This window comes from Sphaeramia orbicularis, chromosome 6 (genome assembly GCF_902148855.1).
Source record: "Sphaeramia orbicularis chromosome 6, fSphaOr1.1, whole genome shotgun sequence".
Taxonomy (NCBI): domain Eukaryota; kingdom Metazoa; phylum Chordata; class Actinopteri; order Kurtiformes; family Apogonidae; genus Sphaeramia; species Sphaeramia orbicularis.
The window spans coordinates 38,334,617-38,348,360 of NC_043962.1; the positions used below are offsets into that span (position 1 = coordinate 38,334,617).

The 13,744-nt window shown below is 35.1% G+C and overlaps 1 protein-coding gene across 2 annotated transcripts in view; it reads right to left on the reverse strand.

Annotated features, from left to right (window-relative positions):
- calml4b (calmodulin-like 4b) overlaps window positions 1-13,330 on the reverse strand; it is a 31,014-nt gene extending 17,684 nt beyond the window's left edge. The window contains exons 1-3 of one of the 2 annotated variants that reach the window (XM_030136682.1): window positions 13,173-13,321; window positions 13,017-13,047; window positions 7,402-7,542 (exon numbers count right to left, since the gene is read on the reverse strand). In XM_030136682.1, coding sequence (XP_029992542.1) covers window positions 7,402-7,542; window positions 13,017-13,047; window positions 13,173-13,175 — 175 coding nt within the window. In that variant the 5' untranslated portion in view covers window positions 13,176-13,321. Of the gene's footprint in view, window positions 1-7,401; window positions 7,543-13,016; window positions 13,048-13,172 lie in introns of both variants that reach the window. The other variant, XM_030136683.1, reaches the window with a different exon arrangement.
- Window positions 13,331-13,744: the final 414 nt, after the last annotated feature.

A 13,744-nucleotide genomic window follows, 5' to 3' on the forward strand; every position in this document is an offset into this window, starting at 1 on the left:
ACATAGTTTTTTTTTTTCATGATTAAAGAGAAACGAAAACACACAGGGAAAAATCTTGGTTAAGGTTCTCATAATTCGCGCATGAAAGGGTAAAGGAAGGGGGGTCCTCTTTACACAATTTTCGCGTGATGGCTTTTTTAGACACTACCAAGAGGATTTTAACCAAATATTTATCCTTACTTTGTATGTCTTTTCCTGTTAAATGATCCAAATATAGCACAGAACATGTCCTTGGTAGTTCGTATCCCAATATTTTTCCACATTCTTCGCTGATATTACTCCAATATGGGGATAATTTTGTGCACTGCCAAAAAATGTGCACAAATGACCCACATCCTGCTTACCGCCCAACCTCCAACAGGGCTGAGGAATTGATTGTGAAGCCTTTATGATCTTTGGTGTTAGGGTTAGGGTAAAAAAAATCTCATTATGTTTTTCCAACAAAATATTTTCCAATTTCTGGAATTAGATGTAGTTACTTGAGGTTCACATAGTCTGTTTAATCATTCTTAATTAATGTATCATCATTTATTATAATATTATCCTCTGTATTTTGTGCTTTTTCAGTGTAAATCATGTATTTTCCTACATTTAATTTACTGATCATGTAGATCAGGGGTGTCAAACTCATTTTCTTCCAGGGGCCACATTCAGCCCAATTTAATCTGAAGTGGGCCGGACCAGTAAAATAATAGCTTAACAGCCAATAAATAATGAAAACTCCAAATTGTTTTAGTGCAAAAAAATGACATTCAATTATGCCAAAATTTATGTTTACAAACTATCCAAACAAAAAGGATGTGAATAACCTGAAAATAATGAAATTTGTTAAGAAAAATAAGTACAATTTTATCAATATTATGCCTCATCTTATCATTTATACACATGTATTACAGATCAGATCTACAAAGGCACAATTTTTTTTAGTAACAGGCAGAACATTGTTAAAATTGCACTTAATTTTCTTTAGACCTTTCAGGTTGTTCATATTTGTTCAGGTTATTCACATTTTAGTGTTAAAGGATAGTTAGTTAATGCAAACATTTTCATAATTTAATATTTTTTGCACTAAATCAAAGACAAAAAATTGGTGTTGTCATTATTTATTGGTTATTATGATATTATTTTTGAGTTTGATGCCCTAATTTGCACTCTGCAAATTCATCCCGCGGGCCAGATTGGACCCTTTGGTTTTGGCCCCCGGGCTGCATGTTTGACACCTGTGATGTAGATGTTCATAAAAGCTCAGATTAAACTTGTGTTTTATAATGTTAGAAACACAGAAAACTGAAGAAAAAGTGAAAATATATCATTATTTGAACATAAAACAAGCATCTCCATCCACTGTCATTGATCCAACTCCATGGGTTTTACTGGTAAATCAATGTTGTAGAAGATGACGGTGTTTCCACGGTAACTACAGAGCCTCTGATCTGATGACCATGAAAAGATGACAAACTAGAAGCACTTGGAGAGCGCAGACCTCCGCCAAGGCTGATCAGTGCCCCCCCCCCATGGGCCCCCCCACACCAAGGAGGTTATGTTTTTGCCAGGGTTTGTTTGTCTGTCTGTCTGTCTGTCCATTAGTGTGCAACATAACTCAAAAAGTTAAGGACAGATTTTGATGAAATTTTCAGGGTTTGTTGGAAATGGGCCCCCCCGTGGGCCCCCCCAGCCCCGATCACCACCAAAATTTAATCATTTCTTCCTTATCCCATTTCCAACAAACCCTGAAAATTTCATCAAAATCTGTCCATAACTTTTTGAGTTATGTTGCACACTAACGGACAGACAAACAGACAGACAAACAAACAAACAAACAAACAAACCCTGGCAAAAACATAACCTCCTTGGCGGAGGTAACTATATTTTACACCAATTATCTATATGTACTGATAGGATTAGTGGATCAACAGGTATTAAACAGTTTAGATCAGCAGATGTGTTTGGTAGGCTGTGGATGTTTGGGTTTTTATGGGTTAAAAACAATTAAATCATCACATCCAGCCATCATCGACCAATCCTATTTATGCTATCATTTAGCACCCATCAGTGTCAGTTGTTGACTGCTGTATATTTTAGTGTAGATCCAATGCAGTTATGGTTTCTTTCCTTTTATTTAAGCTCCTGCAAAATATTCCTCTGATCCTACAATAAGGATGGATGTCAACATGTTGTGTAGGAAGACAGTGATGATGATGGTGACAGAAAGGAGCTGACATGAGATCAGAGCAAAGCTGTGATCAGACTTTGGAGGGTGAAAACATGACAACAGCCACAGTCAGTGTCAGGCCCCTGTGTTTACTGTGTGTTTGCTCTTCCACGGTCACTTCCAAATGTCAAATCGAGTTATATCTCATTTCCTGTCCGTTTTATTTATAATTCTCATTTGTAGTGCAGCCATGCAGGAACCCACAGGGATCATTTGTTTCAGCAGATTTAATGTCATGCAAGGTGATGAAATGTACTGTAATGAACACATAGACGGCATTTTAATGCTTTCACTGAACGTCTGGAGAACCATGGAGAACAGTGGTGAGTGTTTAAGTGTCCATATTTGAACTGAAAAGATGAGTTATCTGATAGACAAGGGAACAAACAATAAAGGGTGTTTTGTTTTGTTTTTTTTTACTGTTTTTTTTAAAGGAGTGATATTTTGGTTTTTTAAATGGAATTATACATTTTCAAACATTTCCCTGTGGTCTACATAAACTGTAAAAGCTATGCTTGGGTCTGAATTCTTCATTAATTCAACTCCACAGGTCCATCTTCAATACTATTTCTGAGTAATGACACTAGAAAGGTTGTTTTTAGCGCTGGCTCTTTTAAATGCAAATGAACCACTTCATGCCCCACCCCCTCCAGGTTGTTGGCTGTGCTGCTCTGTACTGTTCAACCTACAGCTGAACATTTTAGGTAATCGGCTCAAAGTTTGGACATATTTTCAGTATGGACTACAACTGCTGCTGCTGCTATGGCGTACTCTGAGATATGTTTGTCAGAAGTCTTGACCTTATATGTGCAAATGTCGTGACGTAACTAATTATAGACGTAACAAATAAAGCAGGAATTAAAATGGGTTGCAGAAATCCACTCGATAAAGATAGCTTTGCAGCACCTGGAGGGTTCAAATTCAAACTTTATGAACTATTAGGGTCCAAATACACAAATAAATGTACCACAGACTAATAAAAGTGGGTTTAGCAAAATATGACCCCTTTCAGATTTTATACATGTGACTTTCCCTCTAGGAACGAACAAAGTCAACCAGAAGCTCTAGATCAGGGGTGTCAACATGGGCCAAAACCAGCCCACTAAAGGTTCCAACCCGGCCCGTGGGATTAATTTGCAAAGTGCGAATATTACACTGAAAATATTAACAGTCAAGGGTGTCAAAATCATTTTAGTTCAGGGTCCACATACAGACCAACATGATGTAAAGTAAAATAATAACATGATAACATAAATAATGACAACAACAAATTTTCTTCTTAGTTTAATATGAAAAAAGTAAAATTGCATAATACATAAAAAAAAAACAAAAAACTATCCTTTCACAATAAAATGTGAATAACTTGAACAAATATGAACAACCTGAAATGCCTTAAGGATACAATACTTGGAATAATTAATAAGTGTGATTTTAACAATATTCTGCCTGTTACTAAATGTTTTGTGTATTTGTAGATCCACTGTGATCTGTACGTTGAAATGTGCAAGTGTAACTGATAAACTGAGACAGAATATTGTTGAAATTGCACTTAGTTTTCTGAGCACATTTCAGGTTGTTCATGTTATTTACAATTTCATAATGTAATTTTAATTTCACACTAAAACAAAGTGAAAAAATTGCATGAAGTTATTATTTATTGTTTATTACGTTACTATTTTATTATTATTTATGTTATTGGATGGATGAATGGATGGATGGATGGATGGATGCTTTGTTCTTCCTCTGGTTGGGACTGAATAACAATGCTTGACATTAATGCTCTTGATGTACAGCAGTTGAAAGATTGACCTTACCTACTGAAATGAATTAGCGTGCTGCTGACATCAGGTCTTCACTCAGAGAACACACAGGTCTTGTCAGAATGCCATTAATTTTGTTGGAAATTGGTCATAAACCAAAGGAAATTACAATTCAGGCATTATGAAACCACTAGAGCAGGGCTCACCAACACGGTGCCCGCGGGTACCAGGTCGCCCGCAGGGACCACGTGAGTCGCCCACAGGTCTGTTCTAAAAATAGAACTAGTTCAGGGTTCTCCAACACGTTGCTCGGGATCTACCAGTGGTTCGCCAAGGGTCACTAATATAAGAAAACAAAGTTGATTCGTCATTTTGTAGAACAGGTCTAAATTTCCACCCAATCAAAATTACAAGTGTCCCCCTCCCGAGATGAAACGGTCAACTAGCTGTCAATCAAACTTTAGCGCTGATTTGCTGCCTGTCATTGGAGAGGGGCGGGGCCCAGGATGAGCCAGATGCCAGGCAGGTAGTGGGTTTAGCCCCACAACGATGTCGGACAAATATAGTCAGGGAGTTATTTTCACCAACGATGAGGCACGGACTTCTGTTTGACAAATGTGAAAGACGAGTGTGTGTGTGTGTGTGTGTCTGATCTGTGGCGCGTTCTGGAAGTCAGTAAAAGATGCAACGTGGAGCGGAATTTCACCAAAGTTCACAGCAACTTTTCTGGAGATTCTCCAGTGGGAATCAGCCTCCGTGAAGAGAAGGTAAAAGAGCTGAAAACTAAAGTCCAAAAACAACAGTCCATGTTCACTAAGCTGACCAAGGCCAGCGCTTCAACAGAGGCATCAGTGAAGTGAAAGTGGTTCACATCCTGGACAAGCGCATACATATGTACACTTTCTGCGCATGCGCTCAGACAGCTGGAGTCGGACCTGAACAGGTGCGTCTGCGTTTGACTCCAGTGTGATGACTGTAGAAGTGACGGGGATGGTGGATTTATGTGCACAAAGTTCTGGTTTTAATTAATATGTTTTGACAGCATATGTGAATTTAGAAAAGGTCAAATCATTCAGAAAAACAGCAGCACATGCTGGTGAAGTTTTATTGTGTGAGCGACAACGTTCCTTTTCACAATTTCAAAGTATTAAAAATGCACATACAGGTGTGTATTATTTGTTTTTAGTAATTCTATAAAAATATGCAGGATTGTTCCATTTCATAATTTTTGACATAGTATTAAAATATTTAGGAATACAGCATGCAAATGCTTGTATTTGTTTTTTTCTACTTTTGATTTTCTTAATTAAAGTAAAATAATAGTTTCATATTAACACTTTTTAAGTATTGTAAATGTTAAAACAAAGATATATAAATAAATAAAATAAATGAAGAGCACAATGTTACAAACGTATGATACAAAATATGTGTATGTATGAAAAATAGCTATGTAAATAAATGTTGCTAAATTAGAGTAGCCCTCCGGCAGCTTCATTAGGTAAAAGTAGCCCACAGAAGAGAAAAGGTTGGTGACCCCTGCACTAGAGGGAAAGTAACAAAACAGTGAGTGAATATCTGTGTATGCAATAATAATAATATTAATAATAATAATAATAATAATAATAATAATAAGAAGAAGAAGAAGAAGAAGAAGAAGAAGAAGAAGAAGAAGAAGAAGAAGAAACTAAATATTTCTTAAGTTCCAAAATGTGGTCGTTTTATGATAACACTCACTACACAGTGGACACAAAAGAGTGGGAGCATGGTTTTGTAGCTCTGACATTCTCAGTCTGCCACAGTGATCTGACAGGGTTAATCCCTAAGACCCAGTGCTGCTTTTGTTCCCAAATTAATTTTTCTCTCTATTTAACCTTCCCTAAGTGATTTATCACCATTTATTAACATATTATCCTCTTTATTTTGCTTCTTTTTTTTTTTTTTTCACTTTAAATCATGTGTTTTTTTTTATATTTAGTTCCCTGATCATATAGATGTTCAATAAAGCTCAGAGTAAATTCAAAGATTATTATATGAAAACACAGAAAACCAAAAGAAAAAGTGACTTTTTCAGTCAAATCTATCATTAACTGAAAAACCCAGTGTGTCCATCCACTGTCATTGATCCAACTCCATGGGTTTTACTGGTGAATCAATGTTGAAGAAGATGACGGTGTTTCCACGGTAACTACAGAGCCTCTGAACTTCCAAATGAGTCATATCTGATGACCATGAAAAGATGACAAACTGCATTTTACACCAATTATTTACATGTATTGATAGGATTAGTGGATCTACAACATTGATTCACCAGTAAAACCCATGGAGTTGGACCAATGAGAGTGGATGGACACACTGGGTTTATGTTCAGTTAATGATAGATTTGACTGAAAAAGTCACTTTTTCATCAGTTTTCTCTGTTTTTGATATAATTACCCTCAACTTTAATCTGAGCTTTTATGAACATCTACATCACAGGTGTCAAACATGCGGCCCGGGGGCCAAATCCAGCCCGCCAAAGGGTCCAATCCAGCCCCTCAGATGAATTTGTGAAATGCAAAAATTACAATGAAGATGTTAACAATCAAGGATGTGAAAATCATTTTAGGTCAGTTCAATCTGAAGTGGGTCAGACCAGTAAAATACAATCATAACAACCTATAAATAATGAAAACGCTAATTTTTGTCTTTTTTTTTTTTTTTTAATGTAAAAAAAGTAAAATTACACAAAAATGTTTATATATACAGACTATCCTTTAACAAAAAATGTGAATAACCTGAAAAATATGAACAACATGAAATTTCTTAAGAGACGTATGTAGAATTTTACCAATATTCTGCCTGTTACCAAATATTTTGTGTATTTGTAAATCCACTATGATCTGTAAGTTGTGATGCACATGAATAAATGTTAAAGTAAGGCGTAATATTGTTAAAATTACACTTATTTTTCTTTAGAATTTTCAGGTCGTTCATATTTGGTCATGCTATGTTCAAGTACAGTTCGTAGATGTAAACATTTTCAATACGGAATTTTACTTTTTTCACTCAACAACATAGAGAAAACTTTGGTGTTGACATTATTCATAAGTTCTTATCCTATTATTTTATTATTTGACTGGTCCAGCCCACTTTAGATCATATTAGGCTGAATGTGACTCCTGAACTAAAATGAGTTTGACACCCCTGATCTACATGATCAGTGAATTAAATATCAGGAAATACATGATTTCCACTGAAAAAAATGCAAAATTCAGAGGATAATATCGTAATAAATGTAGAAAAATCACTTAGGGATGGTTAAACAGAGAGGAAAATTCATTTGTGAACTGCCACAAAAGTAACAGTGGGTCTTTAAGTGTTAAAGCCACACTGTTATGGGAGTGACAGACATGACCCAGACCAGAACACAGATCCGAGCCGGTGGTGTACCTGTATTGTGACACAGCAGGTGTCGTTGGACCTCGGATGGAGTGGGGCTTGATCCAAGACATCGCATTACTATGATCAGGTCTTGTGCTTTAATCTTTCCTTTGCGCTCACAGTCGTAGAGAGAGAAACACTCCTTAAAATCTACAACACACACACACACACACACACATACACACAACACACAGTTTATTTTTAGTCAAACAGAGGTTTAACATTTTTAATATGAAATGCTTGAAACATCCATTAAAGGTGGTTCAGTAAAAACCCTAAAACTTCTTAATTCCTCATGACATATGGAAGAGCTTTTTCTCTGAAAACATCCAGAGGTCCAAATGTGACATTAAATTAACCCTTTCATGCATGAACTATGAGAACCTTAATCAAGATTTTTTTCCAGAGTGTTTTTATTCCTATTTAGGCATGATAAAAACAGAGCGATTGAATTTTTTTTTATGAATCTATTTTTCATGGAGTTACAAAAATGTAACGATTACCGGTATAATGATAAAACGCGGTAAAATTGCCAACGGTTAGTAATACCGTTTAAATTCTAATTATCATGATAACTGTGTTTGATTACCGCACTTTTCCAGCGAAAACGCCAATGTAAAGATATACTTGTACGTCAAATATTTGAGTATAGTTTTAATTTATTACAATTTTAATTGTGTATACCTAATATTTGGAACCAATATTCACTTTTTAAAGTCTTTGAAAAGGTTCATTAAGCATCTTAGTGTTATTTATGCAATAAAGTATATACATTTTTCAAATTGGATTTTATATTTTTTTGTGTGTGATTTTTGGCCTTTTATGTTTTTATAGTAGGTTAAAGTGAAAAAATAATAAGCTGTTGATATAAATGAAGTTGTACTGAAAAAAAAGATACCAAACATGGGTATAGTCAACATTTGTTTATATAGTATATAAAGGCAAAATCAAAGTACTGAAAAGCGGACAAAATAGGCTCAGACCACTAAGGGTTAATATTTGAATGCTTCTGCAGCAGAAGGTACATTGTACCAATTATTGTATTTGTTTTTTTGCTTGTTTGTTTTTTTCAAAATACAACTCGGTTAAATTATTTCAGTGTGTGTATAAGTACTTTTTGAACATTTTGAGCACAATTTCAACAATGCCGCAATAATAATGATAACCGAGATAATTTTGGTCACAATAACCGTGATATGAAATTTTCATATCGTTACATCCCTACTGGACACCATGTGTTAAACTTTTGAAGCAAAGACATACAGGGTGGGGAAGCTAAATTTACAATGAATATTTAGTTGTTTTTTTTCTCAGCAGGCACTACGTCAATTGTTTTGAAACCAAACATATATTGATGTCATAATCATACCTAACACTATTATCCATACCTTTTCAGAAACTTTTGCCCATATGAGTAATCAGGAAAGCAAACGTCAAAGAGTGTGTGATTTGCTGAATGCACCCGTCACACCAAAGGAGATTTCAAAAATAGTTGGAGTGTCCATAAAGACTGTTTATAATGTAAAGAAGAGAATGACTATGAGCAAAACTATTACAAGAAAGTCTGGAAGATACTATTAAAGAAGAATGGGAGAAGTTGTCACCTGAATATTTGAGGAACACTTGCACAAGTTTCAGGAAGCATGTGAAGGCAGTTATTGAGAAAGAAGGAGGACACATAGAAGAAAAACATTTTCTATTATGTCAATTTTCTTGTGGCAAATAAATTCTCATGACTTTCAATAAACTAATTGGTCATACACTGTCTTTCAATCCCTGCCTCAAAATATTGTAAATTTTGCTTCCCCACCCTGTATATTTAAAACCCATCATCATAAAGTGACATACTGTGTGAAAACTATGAAATATAAACATAATGCAGCTAATCTGATATTTTCTCACATTTTATCATACTCTAATTCTAGTTTTTACTCATTTGATGGAGATAATACATAAAAAAATTTAAAAAAAACTGTTTGAGAAAATTAGCTGTTGATTTACACTCAAACATGTTAGTGCAGACCAGGTTTATCAAGAACAGCAAAGTAAAAGTAATGGTCTGAATATCAGTGTCCATGATGCATGAGCGCCCCCTGTTTGGTTGATATCCTCTTGAGATCCAGTAAAGTGAAAATATTTAGCTTTTTTACATTAAACATTCATCTTGATTGGAAACTGCAAAATGCAAGTTTTTTCAGATACGTTTTTAAAATTATTTTCATTTATTTATTTTTTAATGGACTGTCCTTTGCAATGAGGAGCATTTTTTTTCTATTAAAACTGTCAAACTTTAGTCCCCTACAGAGGACAAAAATACAGTCTACTCTCATTAAACCGCCCGCCGTTATACCGCCATTTCCGCCTATCGCCATCCGCCAGCCCAGTTCCATGCACAAACAACACTTATACCATTGATTTCCCGACCGTTATACCGCCAGCGTGATTGCCATCGAGTACACATAAATTTTAACACTGCACTGAAACAAACGCGCCAGACGCTGATCGCGACAAGCTACGAGTAGGTCTATGGAACGGCCACCGTTCATTTATCGCAGAACACTCAGTTGGTCAGGATGTCGGGAAGAGGACGTGGGATTAAGCCAAAGCCTCAAGATGATGGGGTGTCATTTCCCGACACGGTATAATAATGCTTAAAATGTTTCCCCACTTTAAATGATCCCTTACAACATAACAGAATCAAGATTTATTTAGAAACGCCAATTAGAACGGAGGCAGCATAGACATCATATAGTAAAGACATGCACATTATGGACGCAACCTGTTGTAACACCATTTTCGCTATACCGCCAATTTGGCCGTGAACGGAAGTTGGCGGTATAACGAGAGTAGACTGTACATTGCTGGGTCTCAGGAGGACATGGAATTAAAACAACTAAACCCATGAATATACCAGAGAACAGCTGGAGAACATCTGTCCACTATAGTGACCACAATGCGTGAAAGGGTTAATTAAAATGTTAAACTATGATATTTTATATTTAGAAGTTCTGTGCAGGTCTTCCCTGATACATAAAAAATGCAACTCTATCCTGAGGTAAAGAGAGCCTTAATGAGGTGGAGAGCCTTAAAGTATGATGTCACAGTTATTTAGTACATTTAATCATCATTGGTTGTGTTTTGTGTAATTTCTTCTGCACGCTAGTAAATTGACCAATAGACATACAAGAAAACCAAACACACAGCAAAGCCAAAAACAAGTCACATATTTAGTATTTTCTTGGACCATAACAGGCAATCAATCTATTCTGTTTTTTACTTATGATGATATGCTGCAACAGTAGACCTAAGGCTTTTGCCAACTGATTGTTATCACAGCTGCTCAGACCTCCTCCTTCTTTCATTCAGCGACAAAGAAAAGAAAATTGATAAAAACAAACATGAAACAAGAGTTATCACTGATGTTACTACTGATGTGCAGACAAATTTGTGTGAGTAAAAGAATGGATTTTGTAAGTAAGTAGCTATTAGGGAGTTAAATAATAGTTTCATGTTACAGACCGTGTTAATCCTTTGGCTTTTTTAATAGTGGGAGTTTAGTTTTGATGCTTAATCTTATAAATTTAACCCATCAAGACCCAGTGCTGCTTTTGTGTCAATTTCCAAATGATTTTTTTCTCTATTTTGAACCTTTCCTAAATAACTTATCACCATGTACTCTAATATTATGTTCTGTACTTTGCATTTTTGAGTGAAAATCTGTAATTCACTGATCATGTAAATGCTGATTAAAGTTCAGATTAAAGTTAAGGGTTATTATATCCAAAATTGAGAACACTGAAGAAAAAAATCATATTTTTTTTCTGCAAAATCTATCATTCACTGAACATAAAATAAGTGTCTCCATCCACTGTCATTGATCCAACTCCATGGGTTTTACTGGTGAATCAATGTTGTATAAGATGACAGTGTTTCCACGGTAGCTGCAGAGCCTCTGAACGTCATATCTGATGACCATGAAAAGATGACAAACTGTACTTTCACCAATTATTTAAATGGATTGATAGGATTAGTGGATCAACAGGTATTAAATATTTTACATCAGTAAATGATTTTGGTCGCCGGTGGATATTTGGGTCTTTATGGATTAAAGTTCAGTGTTGTGTTGCAGGTGCTGACGCCCTTTTCTCTTATAACACAACCCACCACAGGGTTTTGTCACTTACACCTAAATGAGAAGTTTGCAATCTGCAGTATATTGTACTTTTATAACTGCACTTTTTTTCTTGCACTTTATTCTGCTGCTGAATTAACCATTGAATTTCCCCATAGTGGGATAATCTAATCTAATCTAATCTAATCTAATATAATTCAGTCTAATCCAATCTAATCTAATTCAGTAAATCTAATCTAATCTAATTCAGTCTAATATAATCTAATATGATCTAATGTAATCTAATCTAATATAATTTTATGTAATATAATTCAGTCTAATCTAACCTAACCTAATTCAGTCTAATCTAATCTATCCTAATCTAATCTAATCAGATCTAATGTAATCAGATCTAATGTAATCTAAATCAGTCTAATGTAATTCAGTCTAATCTAATCTAATAGAATTTAATATAATAGAATTCAGTCTAATCTAATATAATCCGATCTAATCTAATCTAATTCAGTCTAATGTAATCGAATCTAATCTAATTCAGTCTAATCAAATCGAATCGAATCTAATTCAGTCTAATCTAATCTAATATGATCTAATGTAATCTAATGTGATACAATATAATATAATTTTATATAATTCAATCTAATCTAATCTAATCTAATTCAATCTAATCTAATCTATCCTAATCTAATCTAATATAATTCAGTCTAATCTATCCTAATCTAATCTAATTCAGTCTAATCTAATCTAATTCAATCTAATCTAATCTAATATGATCTAATGTAATCTAATGTGATATAATATAACATAATATAATTTTATATAATTCGGTCTAATCTAATCTAATTCAATCTAATCTAATCTATCCTAATCTAATCTAATCTAATATAATACAATTCAGTCTAATCTAATCTCATCTAATCTAATCTAATATAATATAATTCAGTCTAATCTAATTAAGTCTAATCTAATCTAATTCAATCTGATGTAATGTAATCTAATCTTATCTAATCTTTTTGCTCGTTCTAATCTTGTTTTACATGATGACCGTATCTTACCAAATCATTTCAGTAGTTGAACAGATCTGTAAGGAGTCCTACCACAGATGCTAATCTCCATTTAATGGAGGCTAAATACTTTGTTCAAATAATGAACCTTTGTTTCTAATGAGTCCATTCAGAGCAGCCAGCCATACACTGCATGAATCTTCTCAGCCTGAATGGGAACAAGTGAGCTTTGTGCTGAGGCAGACACATGGAAAACTCCGCTGTCTGATTAAATACCACCACTGCTGCCTCAGGCTCGCTCTGTGAGTGAAGGGGAACTAATCTGAATGGGATTTGCCTCCCATGCTGCCAGAAAAATGCAGAACACATGCAAAAATGACATCAGAGAAATCGCTGTGCTTTTCCCCCAATAACACAACTTTGTGATTCTCCTCTATGCTGATTTCATTGCTGAATTCTGAGCTGTGAAGTGAAATGAAGTAGAGTCTTACCATTAATCTGATCCTGTGTCAGGAACTTTGCCTGAGATGAAACAGCACAAGAGAATAATTTACAAAAAAAAAAAAAAAAGTAGACAGCAGGTTGGAGGTACAATCAGGAGCATCAAAGAGCAATGATCATCAAAAAGGACAGAGTAATTGTCTCACCATTCTGACTGTGTCGCTCAGCAGCCAGCTCTGAACTCTGCCGACTGTCACTTAGCTCAGGAATCTGATCCAGGCCGCTGTAAGATGAGCAACGTAATGGAAGTGGATGGAGGATCCAGGCTGGGGCTGCACTAGGAGGGAAAGCGCTGATGAGTAAAGGATACATCCCTCCCTCTGCGGTCACTGTGTGGCACTCAGTGGTGGAAGAAGTATTTATTTTTAATTACAATACATTTAATATTTACTGAGGTAAAAGAACTGGGAATATACTCCACTTAAATTCAAAGGTCTGTTTTCCAGTTAGTATCATCAGCAAAATGCACTTAACCCATAAAGACCCAGTGTGACTTATGTGTCAGTTATCAAATGAATTTTTCTCTGTTTAACCTTTCTTAAGTAATATATCACCATTTATTGTTATATAATCCTCTGTATTTTTCTTTTTTTAGTGAAAATCCAGTATTTTCCTATATTTGATTCACTGATCATGTAGATCAGGGGTGTCAAACATGCAGCCCGGGGGCCAAATCCGGCCCGCCAAAGGGTTCAATCCAGCGCATGGGATGAATTTG